Source organism: Aquila chrysaetos, chromosome 6 (genome assembly GCF_900496995.4).
Source record: "Aquila chrysaetos chrysaetos chromosome 6, bAquChr1.4, whole genome shotgun sequence".
Taxonomy (NCBI): Eukaryota; Metazoa; Chordata; class Aves; order Accipitriformes; family Accipitridae; genus Aquila; species Aquila chrysaetos.
Window position 1 is genome coordinate 19,056,632 of NC_044009.1, and position 16,324 is coordinate 19,072,955.

The 16,324-nt window shown below is 42.4% G+C and overlaps 1 protein-coding gene across 1 annotated transcript in view; it reads left to right on the forward strand.

Moving 5' to 3' along the window:
• Positions 1-16,324, forward strand: part of GLS (glutaminase) — a 69,232-nt gene that overhangs the window by 48,644 nt on the left and 4,264 nt on the right. The window contains 1 exon segment of the mRNA XM_030016842.2: positions 15,574-15,635. Within this exon segment, the coding sequence (XP_029872702.2) occupies positions 15,574-15,635 (62 nt within the window).

Sequence of the window (16,324 nt, forward strand, 5' to 3'; positions counted from 1 at the left end):
TCGCTTGAGTTGCCAAACAGCTGGTATACAGAATTTGAAGTATTCGTATGTTGTTAGTACAAAATTCTTGTGCACACTGTAAATTGGGAATTTATCTTCATACTGTATCTTTTCTTAAATTAGGTCAGTTTTACTTAGCTGGGTGCAGTCATCATAACCCATTTGTATGAAGTGCAGGAGATTCTAGTGACTATAAGCAACCTGAGAATGAAACCATAACATTGTAGAGCTTGGAAGGGACCTCTGGAGATCCCCTAGTCCAACCTCCAGCTCAAAGCAGGATCTAACGTCAGTTAGATCATGTTGCTCCAGAACTTTGTCAGGTGTTGAAAACCTTCAAGGATGGGGTTTCTGTAATCTCACTGGGTAACCTGTTGCAGTGCTTTATCACTTCCATTGAAGAATTTTTTCCTAATCTCCAGCTGAAATTTTCCCTTTCTGCAGCTTGTGATGGTGATTCCTGTCTTCTCACTGTGCATGATGAGCTTACTGTCACGTGCAAGTCTGTTGGCCATAGGGAGTCCTAGAAGTGGCATAGGTAAAAATGGCTTTTGGTCAGCAATAACATTTTTACCTCCTGCTGTATTTTTCTACTGGATCCTAGTTTTTGGTTTTTTTGTTTGTTTGTTTTTTGGGGTTTTTTTTTCCATTTAATTGTTGAAAATAAAATGATTTAAGGATTTGAAAATGCCATATTCCCTTTATTTTTCTATTAAAGCGTAACAGGCTGAATGCAAACGTGGAAGTATGTTATTTCTGAGGGACAGCGTGTTAGTATTTGATCAGAGCGCTTATCAAAACAATGAACTGAGAACACAAGTGGAGTGATAGGAAGAGATAATGTTGCTTGCTTCCTGTTGATGTCATTTGCTAGTCCAGCTTTTTCCTTGAGGCAGGCAACTTTTTGTTTTTTTCAGGAATTACTCATTCAGTATCAATTTTTTTGGACTAGTAGGCCTGGTTTTGGTTATATGTGTAGCTCTGGCTTTCTGTATGGGAAGTGCATTTCACGCTTCTTTTAAAGGACTTGTCTTTTAAACTTCTCCAACCTGTAATTGTTGGAAGACAACTATTTAAAATGTAATCTTGGTCTGAGAATAAACTGTTGTGATCAAATGTGTTTTAAAAAAACCACCCATGCCGTTGCAGAAAAGGATTAAGAATTATGATTGAGGACATGGAGAAGCAGGCTAGAACAGCTGAGTATGTTTTGTCCCATACACCAAAGGCAGATGGGGATTAATGTAACTGTTCCCAGGGTTTGAAGATAAAACCATGGAGGCGGAAGATCTGTTTAAGCAAATAAATATTTCCGATGCAAGAAAAGCAGGTATTGAGTAAATAGTCTAAAAATTAGAAGAAAGTTTCTAGAAACTTGTTCCTAATACTTTAGAAACAACCCTCCCAACAAGAGTAGAGTGCAAATTTCTGGTAAGGCTTCCCCTATTCTGCTTTCAGCCTGTAGGGTGTAGTCAGTCTCTTGCTAGTAAAATTTCAGTGAGTGTCTTTAGAGAACATCGTCTTTTATTTTGGGAATAATTCCAGCTATGGGTCCTGTAGTTAAGGGTAAACTGTCGTCCATAAATAGGCGAAGTACCTACAGCGTGGGAAGCGGGAGCATTACTCTGCTGGACTGTGTGGATATCAGTTGTAGTCAATAGGTCCTTGAAAAGACAGACGTTCTTTTGTCCTGTCTGCTTAATACAGCTAGCATCACTAAAGCACCCATCAGCATTCTGCTTTATTCGTGTGACTATCGTTGATCCCAGTCCTTTGGTCCCAAATCTTGCAGTGTTAGTAATGTCTGTATCCACTACTTCAAAGGCTCTTGTTTTTTTCCCAGCATCCGGAGTCAACTGGTCAGTGTTCGTTCCCCTTGACAAGGTTTCTGTATATATTCTGTATGTTTTTCGATGCAGAGGTTAGCCTATGAAAGGACTGATCAGGAACTACCAAAGTCTGTATCATGAGATGATGACAACCCTAAGATTCCTGTAATAGTTTACTGCAAGAATTATTATTTTACCATTTTGGAACTTCCAGTCATCATAAAATATTGACAAAACATTATTTCATTGCTGATAAGAAATGCTGAAAGAGTTTGGCAGCAGAGTAAGTTAAAGCCTTTGAGAGGGTCATTCCTTTTTTTCCACATAACTTTGATGCTTTGGACATGGCAGCAAGATTCAAGTATTTCCATCCAAACTACTGGTGGCGAGTGCATACCACCTAAAACTGAAAATTTGCCTGGTTTTCATCTTCTGACTTGAAGGGTGAAAGTCTTTATGCCTCTTTATGCCTTAAATGTTTCACTTGATCTAGTAAACTTTTTGTCGAAATAATTTGTCTACCTGCTATTCCATTGTCATACCATTCATGGCAAACAACACAGCAGTAACGCTGTTTGTCGTAAGGACAGGAGCCAGGCTGGATTTTTCTATTACTCCCTCCTGTTAAGTCATGGTTCTCTGGAACTGCCTGAGTCACTATAGTTATTCTAATTTGGTTTTCCTTAGGTCTTCAAAAATTTTGCTTGCTGGCACGGTTTATGAGTTTATGAATGTCCATGAAAGTTTTTTTTGTTTATTTGTTTTTTTTTGAAAAAAGAAAGTGGAATCAGCTAACTTGAGGTCTTAAGTCTAGTGAAAGATGGTTACATTTTTACTTCATATTTTGGGAGTTTTGTCAGTGACGTGCTTAGTTCTGTTGTCTCCAAATGTAAAAAGTGTGTTAATTCATTGATACCAGAAGAAATCAGAAACAGCAGGTGGAACCAAACATGATCATGCGCATTGTAATCTAGTCAAGGCAGTTCTGGTACTCAAGTTTCTCTCCTCTTCCCAGTATTCGTACCTTTTGAAATCGACATAATTGTCCCCAAAACAAAGGTTATGGGTGTGAAGCAAAGGATGAGACACCTGGAAGTAACTGTTAGTGAGTAGCTCTTGAGATCAGCTACTCTTCTACCAGACTCGTCTGTTGGTCCAAGCACATGTGTGCACCGGGAGGGAAGCTCTCTAGTCATTACATCATCATCTAAGCCCTGGTGAAACTTCAGCATTAGTTACTAAAGGCCTCCTGTGCTGAAAAATTTAGGATCATCTGTGAGTTGTTCAGGGGTATCTATGACAGCAATATTGGCTGTGTTCATCCTAGTACCGGTTCTTAACATTGTGTACCGTAGTTGTGTATAAGGGAATCTTGAGGCCTTTTTTGCAGGAATTGTCTTCCAACTAGAGAAGTTTCTGTTCCTGGGGTCTTGTAATCTAAATCTGATGAAGTCGATTGCTCTGAGTCTTGAGCTCTGACTTGTGTGGTTTTTTTCTGTGTACTCCTTGAACCAGTTCATCTTTTCTGGTGCTTTTATCTGCTACAAAGGGGAAAGACAAAATCAATCATGCGCTGCTCTTCCCGCAACGTTTCCTGCTGTCATGCTGAGTAACCCCTGCCCCTAATGATGGTATGGGAAAGGAGAAACTGCCCCATCCATACGCTCTGGACATTCTTATGGTACTACGTAATACCTTCTAGTAAAAATAAGTTTAAATGCTCTGTTTTTTGGGGAGAGGCTTGTATGCAGGGATTCAGCTAAACTTTGGTTTGTGTGACCCACTCTCCACCTCTGGAGCTCAAGTTCTGGAGTCGGTATTGGTGAAGAATTGATTCTTCTGCCTCTGTTGGGGGAGGCGGTGGTGGGAGTGTGGGAGTTGAGAAACACGGCTGGCCAAAACAGCCTCGGCTCGTCCTATGGGGTTTACACATCTCAGGAGTGGAATAGATGGGCATGGTCTTTCTGAAAGAATCTCAGTTACTGACGGTAAGTAGATGTTTCACCTAATCTAGTAAATATTTTTTTTAAATTGTTGGACTCTTAATTCATTTTAATTAGTCTTATCTGTAATTTAAACAGAATCAGTTTACTAATACTTTAGAATTAATCGATAGCCAGAACTGTAAATAATAAGTCATTGCAAATTCACAGCGTTTGTTGTCATGAAATAAGGTCTCTGCTTCTGTAGCTTGCCATCTTCAAGGACAGTTCAATCGGTGCCGTTGTTACTGTCTTTCAGGCACTTGAGCAAAACCAAACATAATATGAAGTAGACTATCACTTATGGATTCACAAGCTATATTGGAAATATATAGTATTTTAAATTTCATTTACAAGATACTAAATCTCATTTATCATTTAAAAATTAGAAGAATTAAATGTAATAATCTCTGAGCATGCAGTGGCTGAATTAGTTGTAGAACTGAGCTCAGTCCTATCTACGACTCTTGCTTTTCTCCGTAGGAGTTAAAGGCTATTTCTCTGACTACTTGAAGAGCTTGCACCTCCTGCCTGTTAGTATTTAAGATGAATTAGCCTTTTCACAGGTAGAGAGATGTTGTTTTGAGGAATACCAGTGACACAGACTCTTTCCAGAAATTTGTGTCCACTCGATGACCATCTTATGAGCAAGAGGTTGGTATTGGAAGAGGTGAATTCTGGTTAAGTCTGTCTTTCATGGCTCCAGATGTGATCAGAAGAGAAAGTACCTTCTGCTCCCAGTTACTGCTTCCTGTGTCCTTGTCAAGCTTTTAAAATTTTATGCAAAATAGTACGGTAACAGGCCAGAAAAGACGGGCAAACAGTTATGGTATTGTGCTGGTTTGTAGCAAGTATCATTTTTAGATGCTTTTTAAATACCTAGATTAATTTGAAGTATTCTGATGAAAAAAGGACTTAGGCAGAGATGGGCAAAGAAACTCAGTTTACCGACGGTATTGATACTCTAATTATTTGCAATTTTGGGTGCCATAGTCTAGTACATCAGACTTTTTGACCTATCTCTAAAAGGTTTGAAACTGAAGGAAATATGAATGGTAGGAATCCATTCAAAACTGGTAGATGAATGGGGGTGGACGGAGAGAGAGGGAAACCATCTCTCCTCAGCCTTCACTTTCAGGAAGGCTGCCCTTTTCCTTTTGTGACTTCAGTCTATATGTTTTCCAGTAAAGGAGATTGACAGTTGTTCTTGTGTTGAAGGAAGGGGCTTATGATTTTTTTTTCCCCCCTGGTGTCAAGAGAAGCCTTCAATTTATATATTTGGTTTAATTAAATGTTTCTTATATTCAGCTACATGTACAGCTTCTGTGACGGGTACTGAGATGGAGCTACCAGCACAAGCTTATTTGTATGTTAGTGTTCCCATGTCTGAACTGAACCTGGTCAAAACTCCCTGCTCTGTTTTCAGATTTTAAACGGACACTTCTAGGACCATAGAAATTTTGTCTGTCTGTGTACCAGCTGATTCAAAAATGTAGGAAGTCAGAAGAAGAAAATGACCAGCCTTATTCTAAAAGATTGAATTTGGATTTGAAACAATTCTGAAAGTCGAATTGCAATAAGACATTTAAAATCCTGCTGGGATTTTGCTCAGCTTGATACACAATTAAAAAAAAAAAAAAAATTCTTGGTACCACGTAATTTTTCAGTTGAATTGATCAGTTTGTTCTTAAACAGTAACACCTGTCTCGTAACTTCTCCCGCCCTCCTTCTCGCTCTGTCTGACGTGCAGTGTGATGCTGGGGTGAGAGGCAGTAGCCACAGTGCTGGCCCCTCGGGGGCCGCCCTTGAAATTCTGTCTCATACGCTGACTGCTAACCGAGCAGCCGTTCATGTCCCATAGCCTGCCTAGCTGCTCCTGGCAGCTGCCTGCTGCTGCCATCCTGATCTGTAGTTAGATCGATAATGTAAAGGTGAAAAAACTCTTTTAACTTACAAAATTATCCACCACATTTGTATCATGTTTAGTAAAGTATAACTTCATGAAAAAGCAGTAATATTACTGCTTTTAAATTTTTTTTTTTTTTTTTTTTAAATAATGTGTACCTTGTGTTTCTTCGTCATCAGCTCGACTATCCAGATGCAGTAAGGGTCTGTGTGTGGATTACAGAGCACAGGTCTTCGTTGCGGTCATAAATGCAATGTAACTCATCAAAGTGATTCCAGGCTGAAGGCTGTCGGTACTGTGTTGCCATCCGATATGGCCAAGGGGAGACTGAGAAGCTCCTTTCTGAACCTGGGTAAATAACTAAGTGGCTTGCCTGAGGTTTTTGCAGCTCTAGCAGTTCAGTTGGTTTAAAGCTGCTTTGGGTATGTATCCGTGAAAATACAGCCTCTTGTGTGGCTGCAGTCTAGACACAGCTCATGGGAGAAGAAACTTTCAGTATACACACGAATTGTGTTTGAACATGGCTGCTGAAAACTGTAAGGCAGTTGACTGAGGAATAAATAAGTGTTTTATGAGTCCGTTAGCTTGTGCTGTTGGTAGAGAACTATGTGAATAACTGCTGTGCAAGCAGCATTTCAAGTTAACTCCACCAGGGAGACTCCAAAAATAAACTCCATGGTAGCAGCGTTGAAAGTTACTCTTGCAGCTTTGACTCCAAAAATAAATGCTGTACCCACAGCTCGTAAAACTAAAGGAGCCTGGGTGTCATCCCCTGTCCCAAGCTGTAAAGAGAAGCTTGCACCACCTAGAGGAAAAGAAATGATAGTTGATGTGTTAGAAAATGGACTGGAGAAAATAATTCACAAAATCTCACTTCCTGTGTTAGTTTCAAAACACAGAAGAGTAAATATTTGCGGATTCTAGAGCTATTTTTGCACTTTCTTCAAATCACATGAGGAAACAAGGATCAGCAGTGCAGAAAATAGGCTAAAGAGGTGGGGGAAAAAGCCCTGAAGAAGAAATGAAAGTTTTATGGAACAGCTAGCTTTGTTTGTATTTTCAAGTATTTTTGTATGTTATTAATGTGTGTAAGTGTATGCATTAATTTATTCACATATCCTCTAATTATTTCTAGTATAATGGGAACAAAGACTTTCCCAAGCAGTTCTAACTTCATAAACTTCTTGTGAGCCTTGTGTTCATTTAAAGTCGAGGCAAGAGGCTCTGTTAGAGGCGGTTGGCGCTGGGTTGCTCTAGAGGTAGGTGGGGTCTGTTCATCACTCTTACTCAAGCCGAAAGACTTAGTTTTGCATGCTTCAGAAAGTTATTTAGAGAAAATTGTCTTTTCTTAGGTAACTTAGTTTTCCATAGAATAAGGTAATGCTGTGGCTTAATCCAGAGGCTGCTCAGAGTGTCTTCCTGGACTGTCCATCCCGAGAAATACTCGGGGGCAGAACCCCGCCAGGCGAGCCCTGAGACCGCTTCAGAGCCGGCCGTCGCCTGGGTGGCACCTAAACTAGTCTGGGATTCGGTGAATAAAACACAGCGCTTAAATTTGGGTGTCGTACCCTGGCAGGCTGCTTGCGCGGGACCGGGGCACACGGGTAAGTACGAATGTTCACGTCTCAGCTGTGAAACGGGGATAATGCTTAGCTGTGCTTGGAGACCTCTGCGTGAGAGGTGTTACATGTGCACTTCTCCAGCAGTGGCACGTCTAAATACCAGTTTGGATGTTAGAGAGACCTGTTTGTGCCAGACTGAAAACTTGCAGCTTTGAAAGCTGTAAGAAACTTCAGTGGGAGGGCAGAGTAATACTTAAGTGCTTTTGACAAACCCATATTGTTTTGGCTGGATATTTGTTGGCGGTTCAGTCTTAGTTTTTACTTTTAAAAGTAAATGTTTTACTTACCCTTAGGTAATAACTTTCACTTTATTTCTTGGGAAACAAAGCAGAAGCTCAGTTGCAAAGATACTGACTTTTGATTGGGATTTCTTTGCCTACAAAATACAGCTTACCTTCATATTGAGGAATGGTATTTTAAAGGATAACTATGGCTGTCTCTTCTAGACTTGAACAGTGATTTATTTTTTTTTTTTTTACTAGCCTTGTCAGCAGACCCCAGAGAGCAGATTCCAGTTTATTGCAAATTAATTGTAAATACAAACATGGTCAATTTTTAAAATAGGTGGTCTTGTCTCGTCTGAACATATAGACACCTGTGTTCCTCTTTGAGATTCATCCCTGGTTTATTTTTGTCCTTTTAGGGACTACTTGCATTCTACGTTTAATTTCAAAGTTGAAGCTTCAAACTTCATTTTGAGCAGATTTGTTTGGGTTTTGTTTTGTTTTGAAACCTTACATGCAGGAAGCAAGTAATCTATAGGCTATGCTTCAGCATAGTTGAATTAGAAGTTCAATGTGTAAAAGCTGGATGACTAAATTGTTTAATTTGTGCTGTAGTTTTACTTTTTTCTAGTTTTTATAGGTCACCACTGCTGTTTCAGAATTTATATCGGCACCTTAGATTTCAGGAACTTTTTTCCATTGATAAAATAAGCATCTAAAAAGCTGCAATTTTTCCCAAGAGCGGGAGGAATGATTGCTTTTTGCTACCTACTCAGACGACCCTCGTCAGGGGATCCGCTTTAGGAAAAGCAGCAGAACAGTGTTGCGGTGAAGTTGAATTTCTGTTGATTTTAGAGCTTTTATTACTTTGCGCAGTCCCTTTTGGCTCACGTAAACTCTTTGCTTCTGCCTTACTTGTCGGTACTTGGTCATTCGCAAAGGTCAGGAGAATAGGAAGAGTTTACAGTAGTCAGTCTCTGCCCAGTATGAAACGTTAATCCTCGTTCGCTAGACACACGCTCACCTTAAACGGCTTAAAAAATCTATTTTTTGCATTTCAGAGTTAATCCAGCGCTGAGCCGGATTAGCGCTGCCGTGTGCCGCTGACAAGGGGTGCGGAAGCTCGGCGCGTGCGGCGGCAGCGGCGGCAGGCCTTTCGGCGGGGGGGGACGGGGCCTCTTGGCGAGCGGGGCCTTTGCTGGTGTGCTCAGCCCTCGGCGTGACCCAGCTGCCGAACGGGGGTGGCCTTCAGCGGGGCGAGGAGAGCGCCCGGGCGGCATCGGAGCGACGGCTGAGCGCGTTGCGCTCTCGTCTTTCTCCAGGCTGTAGCAGTGCGCAGCCGGGATCCGCGGCTTTGAAATAACATCTGTTGGACTTGTCGTATAAATAGGGAAATGGCGCTGCCTCGTCCTCGGTGGTTGGTGCAGGTGCCAAAGGAAGATAGCCAAGGTATCGTGAATGCGGATTAACTGTGCTGCGGCGTTGGTAGGTTTTAGCAGTGTGGAGAAGTGTGCCTCAGAGACAAGTCGGTCCGATTTCTCCGGTGTGTTCTGTCTACGCTGGCGAAGAGCTGCAGAGCTTTAGTCCCACTCCAGTGCAAGCTCTCCTGCAGCTGGCAGCATTTTTCGGGAGGCTGGGCGGTGGGGTATCATGCACCAGGAGTCTTGCTTATCTGGGACCCGCTCTGAGATCCCAGTGCATCGCGACCTGGGGCCAGTATGACAGTTGCTTGTCATTAGGGAAGTGCTGAGCGGTAAGAGCTGAAGTTTATTTCCCGATTTATCTCTGCGCCCCTGTGCTGTGCAGGGGGACGTTTAAAACTTTGCTCTTCAAGCCAGTTGGCCAGGAGGGCAGGGTTCCCAAACGGAAACATTGCATACCATTTTAGGCACAAAAAAAGAGATGTGAGAGAAGAGAGCGGTGGCCGGTTTTTCTCAACTACCTCTACTATCTTTCTCTCTTCCCCTCCCTCCCCCTTGTTGTATTTGAAAGTCTCCTGTCAGCGCACCGGGTCTGGTGCATAGTAAAGTTCAGATACGGTAAAGTTCTTGAGAAACAATATGCATTCAAACAACCTTTTTTCCTAATGGTTTGAACACCTTTTTTGAAGGTCAACCTGTGGCATTGTCCCTAAATATTGTGTAAAGAGCACTGGAAAGATTAGGGGGTTCTTTTTGGTTTTCCGTGTTTATATTGCCTCTGGCAGCACCATTTTAAACTATTCGGCTTGACTGTATTCCTCAGCCACCTGGAGAAACAGTAAAGTTGGAAGTAATATTTTTTTAGACTGTAAATTCTGTAATGTTTTCAAAGAAATTGGGGGGGGGCGGAGCGCTCTCAGGAAGCAGGATGCAGTAGGAAATTAAAATCCAGATTCAGTGACCTTTTTAGCTAAGAGCTTCTCATGGAATTAATCCAGCCCTGAGCTAAATTAATTTTTTTCTAAAGGATTTGTTTTCTTTGCATGCACAGCTGTTTGGCTTTTCTCTCCCGACCCAAGCGGAGTACGGAGCGGAGGCTCGCCTGCCGTGCTGGCATCGTTGCAGCCATAGCAGTGCAGGACAGATAGCCCCGTAGCGACAGGGACACGCGGGCAGGTACGGAGCACGGGGCTGGCATGGCCACCTGCTTGGGTTTGGTTCCTACTTGAGGTTTGGTTGTTTTATACGAACGCTGAAGCGTGTGAGGCAGCGGGCAGAAGGCGTCAGGTCGTTCTTCGTTTGCCTCGAGACCGTAGCAGTTCGTTTCCATCTCTGGGCCTCAGTTTCCCATCTTAGTGCCAATAAGGATAGCAGCTTGCTCTCTGAAGTGTTTGGAGAGTCTTCTGCTGACAGCATTAGACCTAGGCAGTGATACACATGCCGTTCTACGTTACAAAAAATCCTCTAAACCCGTCTGTGTTACGAGAGAAGTGATTCTCAACTCAGGCTTGTATGGGGATTTGCTATTAGCCATCATGAGACTAAGACTATTTAAATAAGTCTTCTCATGTTGGCTGGATTTGGGTGTGCAGCTCACCTAGGAAAGATGCTAGCCCGCCAAGGCTGTTCCCACATACCGGTCAAGCCTTTCAGCTCAATTAAATGTGTTGAAATTTCACTTGTGATAAGTAACTTCAGCATATTAATACTGAAGTTAAACTTACTATTTCATTAGGTTTTTCAGGTTGGTACACTGAGAAATTGAAAAAGAAAACAAAAACTATCATGTCTTACCAAAGTACTTTAACAACGTGTTTACAGAGAAGGGGGGACAGCGATGTACTTGCTCTGCGCTGGGCACGTGCTCCCTGAAACGCTGAGACAGCCCTTGTGTTTTGCTGTGCTTCCTCCATTCATGTGCAGTTGGTTTCACATCTGAATCCTGCTGCTTGAAGGAGACTTCTTCAAACCTTTTAGCACAATTAGGCTTAGGAGATATTTAGAATAACTGCAGTATGAAAGCTTTGGACTAGGAGTCACTTTAACAGTCAGTTTTCCGTTGTAACTTTCAATGCTGTATCTTACTCGGTTTGTGCTTTTGGGGTTTGGGGTTGGTGTGTTTTCTTTTTTTTTTTTTTTTTTTTAATTTTATTTTATTTTCCTTCCCCTTTTGGCCCCCCGTGTTTATCTGAAACGTCTGCCGCAGCGGTGTGACTTCCTGCTGCTCTGAACTCCCGAGTGTTTCCTTCCTTTAACTTGACTTCGGTGTAGTTCTTCAGCAACAACAGTCTTGATTTTTCTTTCTTGTGCTGCTCGCGTTCTTACCTAGAGACTCACAGAACGGTTAGTTGGAAGGGGCCTCTGGAGGTCGTGGTCATTTGGCCACCTCTGACGTGAAGCAGGACTGTTGCCAGCATTAGACTTGAGTTCATCATAGCTTCATCCAGCTGAGTCTGGGACCTCTAACACCTACTAACCTGAAGGTGAAAATGCAAGGTGTGGGGTGTGGGACTTCTGATCTTTAGTGTTGAGTGACACAAATATTCCTGAGGAACCTTTCCTTGCTGGTTTCACCACCTGGATGACAAGGCTTATATCCAGCACCCAGGAAAGAGGGTCGTACAGAGAGGGTTTCATCGCAGCTAAGTGAGTAGTGCTCTCTCTTTCTGGCATGATGACAAGAGAGCTGTTAAGTTCCTCTGGTATGGTGCATGCAGGTTTTATCTTCCATTTGACAAAAGGTGGAACAGTTTTTGCTCTGGGTTTGATACTGCTACACAGCTGTATGGTAATGTTTGATCCAACTCGTGTATAGCGAAGAGACTCCATCCCTTCTCCTTTTATTAAATTTTCATAGTTAAGGAATTCTGTGCAGTAGAAAAAGGTAATTCATGGCTGTCAGGTTGAAGGTAAACTTTCTATTCCTGTTTCTGAAGATGAGGGAGAAATTGAGTTCATCAGTGCAGTTAACAGAAACACCAATACTGAGTATGGCATGTAGAAGATAATGAGCCACTCGGTGAGAAGCTCAGTGACAGAGTCAATAAACACTTAAATTACTTGCCTTGACCCTTGTGCCCTACTTAGGTTGAATGGATACAGCTCATCTGTTGTCCACTGGTTTATTTCGCCCCCACAGTTAAAATCATATGTTTGCTGCTCCCACTTTAGAGTTTCTTTGGCTCTCGATTTTTGCAACGGACCTGTTATTTCAGGCTGGTAGACTGTGAGTTTGGGGGCAGAGAAATTTTTTTGGTATTTGTGAAGCCTTGATTGTGCTTGATTTTATGGCAGTCTAAGATTTTGTTGCAGCTTCTGGCAGCAAGCTGTTCTCGCATAATTTTTTCTCGATGTAAATGATAACCTCTTACACGATGGTTTACTATATATGCTGCTTAGATTAATATTCTCTTGAAAACTAAGTGATGTTCCAGAAGATGCTCATGGAGACTGTATATTCTTTCTTTGAATTCAAAATGTATTTTGTATTTGCGGATTTTTAAATTTTATTCTTGAATTAACTTTCTATGTCCATCTTTGTTGTTTATGGCTGCCGTTTGAGCAATTTCACTTCATACCTTATAAAATTTGTTTATTTTTTGGCCTGGACTATGCTGCTGATAGAGTAGGGTACAGCTGCAGGGTCTAGGTGTGTTTTGTTGCTAGCAAATCCTACCTAATTCTTCCATTAAATGATGAAAGTCTCATTTGAAACAGGGCAGGTAGCCCTGGGGGCGGTGGTGTTTCAGCTATGATGGCTACATTCTGTCTGCTTTTTTCCAGCTTCAGTTCAGTCCTGACCAGTTTTGGATAATTATTTTGTCATAATTGTCCTGCTAAATTTGTTTTTCTCCTGCTTTTTGTATCCCATTACCTTTACTGTTGTACAGAGAGCTGTCATATTTCCTCTCAAATTTCCTTCTTCTGAACTGAACAAGAAAAGATTTTTTTCCTTTTTGTCTGAACTTGCCTTTCTTTTTGTTTTCATCATCAAGAAGTTCATTTGTGATAATGCGACCTTGGAGATTTTACATTATTTGTCTTAAGAAAGGAGTGGCTTTAACCTCTCCCAGGTTGCTGAGAGACATGGCCGAAGATGATTGCGTTAGAAAGCCTCAGGAATCTCCAAATTACATTTCATCACATCATTATAGAAAATGAAAATGGCTTCTTAGCAAAATGTTCAGCTGAATCCAGAGGGATTCTTGGCCGCAGCTGCACTTGGAAAGTTATTTTTTGTAAGGAAGGAACGCGTGTTATTTTTATTTTGGTATTTTAACACGCATTTGCATTTCCCAGAAGCATAAAGCAGCCCAGCCAAAATGATCAGTTACCTCTGAAATGGTTTTTGTTAAAGACATAATGTCATTTGCTCATCCTAGATCCTGCAAAAGGGCGAGTTTTCAGCACCAGCAGGACCTGAAGTGTTTGAGTGTGACCAGGCAGGTCTGCCTGTGGGGCACCAGCAGCAGAGCCACGCTCAACTTCTCTCTCAGCAAGGAAAGCTCCTGAATCATCCTGATGAATGACATTTCGGGATTATCAAGCTAAATTCCCCTTTCACGCCTGCGTTTAAGTAGAGCCTGCAGCCCAGTATCTAGAAAAGATGCTTTTAGGAGGTTCTAATAGTTCGGTGTGACTGCGACGTTTTCTATCGTGCTCTTGGGCGTTCGCTGCCCTTCGCTGGTGCTGGCAGCGATGCCGTCTCCGTGACGCCTGCAGGTTTACCACAGAAGGGGTGAGACGCAGCGTCCCCGCGCGGCGCGTGGAGCGGCTCGTTCCCGTGGTCCTGTAGCTGGTGCGCTGAGCCGGGGCTGGCGAGGAGGCGAAGGCGCGCTGTGGGGCGCGGGCAGCCGGCCGAGGAGCTGCCCCCGGCCGGGGGAAGGCTGTAGGGTGGGTGGCCGGGCTCAGCCGGGGACGGCTGGCGCTCTGTCCGGAGCAAAGCCCGCGCTGATACGCTCTTGGATTCTTAGTCGCTGGTTTCGGGCGGCGGGAGGGCGTGTTTGGCGGTTTGGGGGGTTTGTTTTGGTTTTTTCCGAAGCTTTAAACCAAAAAAATCTTCATGGGAGGAACAGAATTACTTCAGGCCTGCGCTCTGTAATGCTTGTGAGGAGGGTCTGGGAAATGATGTCAGGTTTCGGAGCAGCCTGGGGGATACCGAGCCTCCCCAGAAGGGATGGAGACCTGCAGATCCTGCCGAGCAGGTCTCACCCTTGCTGGGCAAGGCTCCTCAGCCTGGTGAGCCTCATGGTGCAAACCGAGACGGAGCCGCAGGAGCTCGTGGATGCTGGAGTAAGGAGAGTGGCTCCGTTTCCCTTTCGTGTTTCATCCTGGCCTTTGTGCCTCCGTCTCCTTTTGCTTCAGTCCTTCCTTGCGTCAGTGCATATTTGAGGTGTAAAAAATAACAAGCAATTCCACTACTTCAGTTTAGAAGAGGCGCAGATGTTGGTTCATCTGTGGCCCTGTGAAAATCAGCCAGTGTTTTTGCAGAAATCTGTGGGAGACTTGCTTGTGGGTGGTGATTTTAATTTTTTTTTTTTTTTTTTTTTTTTTTCCTGTTCCTGCTTGTTGTAGAAGGTCAAAGCAGCATCAGTTCTCTCCTTTATCTCTGTTACTTGCCTGGTAGCAGCGACAGAACTTTGTAGACTCAACTTAAAAAGCAAGGCAGCATTTAGAATGTTTACTGGAAATGACTGTGAAATGGTGCCTAGAAGTGGCTCTATCAGTTTGTGAAAGAAGCTGCTGTGGGATGCTTAAAACCATCTGTCTTGTTGGTTTTGGCTCTTGTTAAAACTTGTAGAGTTGTTACAGCCAAGACGTGTTAAAAATGTGCATGGGACCAGGTTGGTGTAGCCTAACAGTATTGTTTATTAATTAATACAGCTGAGAAAAGCACTACTTGCCTGAGACTTTACCTTTGTTATTTGATCTAGAAAGATCCTACTTTTGTCTGCCTTGAAACCTCGCTTTTCTTGTAGCGGCTCATTATGTGATAGAATTGCTTAAAATTGTTTATTTAAGGAAAGTCTCTAATATTAGATATATGCAAGGAAAATCTGTAACACAAGCAAAACCAGTATCATTTCTTCTCTTCTGCTAACAGATTTCTCCTAGTATTAGGAGTCTTCTCTGTTAAAAAAAAAAAATAATTAAAAAAAAATCTTACTTTTCCAGAATGAGTTTATCTTACGAGGTGTTTCTGGTTTATGAATTGTGCAAAGTGATGCTGTCTTTGTAATTCAATACTCAGTATCATTGGGCAATCAAAGAGAGAAATATGGTTTGTCCATACAGCAAGGCTTGTCTTTTTTACCACAGTAGAGTAGAAATGCACGCTTTGTGGTTCTTTTACTGTCCTTATGACTTCAACTTTGGAAAGACAGACCTAAAAGTACTGGTAGCAAAGCAAGCTGGAACGAATTCTTCCAGTGTTTTACACTATCCTGCAAAATGCAGCCAGGGAAGGGGATAAAATTAACAAGTTCATAAGCACTGGACCAACCGGCCATGCTGGGCTTTTCTGGGTTTTCCGTTTGTTCTCTTTTTGAGGACAGAAGCTAAATAAACTGGACTTCATCTTTCTTTGTAGGTGAAGTCTGTGATAAATCTGCTGTTTGCTGCCTACACAGGGGATGTGTCTGCACTCCGGAGGTAAAAATTGGTGTGGGGTTGGGAATAGGAATGCTGCTTGTTTGGTACCTGCTGTTGTTGTTTACTTACAAATATGCATACACACTGTGTCCCCCTTGGGGACGTCCAAGCTGCACTGGAGATTGAATATGTTCACCCCAAAACCACCAAACAAAAAAACCCAACCCAAACCTAACCATCAGAAAGGTACCCTCACACTATCCTGCGATCCCATTCGTTTTCTCTTTCTTTGGATCATAGTGAAATACAACTCCTTAACCAGTTTTTTTATAGTGATGGCATAAAATCCTAGTTGTACTCCTGCCTGCTTTATAATTCAATTCTGAAACGGCCACAAAAATTCAGGCTGGAAAATGCATGTTGTTGTTGCAGAAGCTAGGAAATCTGGAATAGAATCTGGCAACATTTAAAGTAATAATGGTAAGAGACTAAATAAACATATTAATCTGGCTAGAATATATCTGAACATTGTTAGTGGGTGGAAAAATGTGTATAGTTTAATTTTGCTGTCCCAGAGCACTGTAGCATGATGAAAGAACTCTCCCAATACGTTAACGCTGTTCAGGATTTTCAGACTTCGGAGTCCTCCCTGGATTTCCTCAGCCTGCATGAATTTACTTTGCCTTATATGACTTAGCCTGTCCATGTCAGATTTTAAATCGGATATGTTGACTGTTAACGTTGCCTGC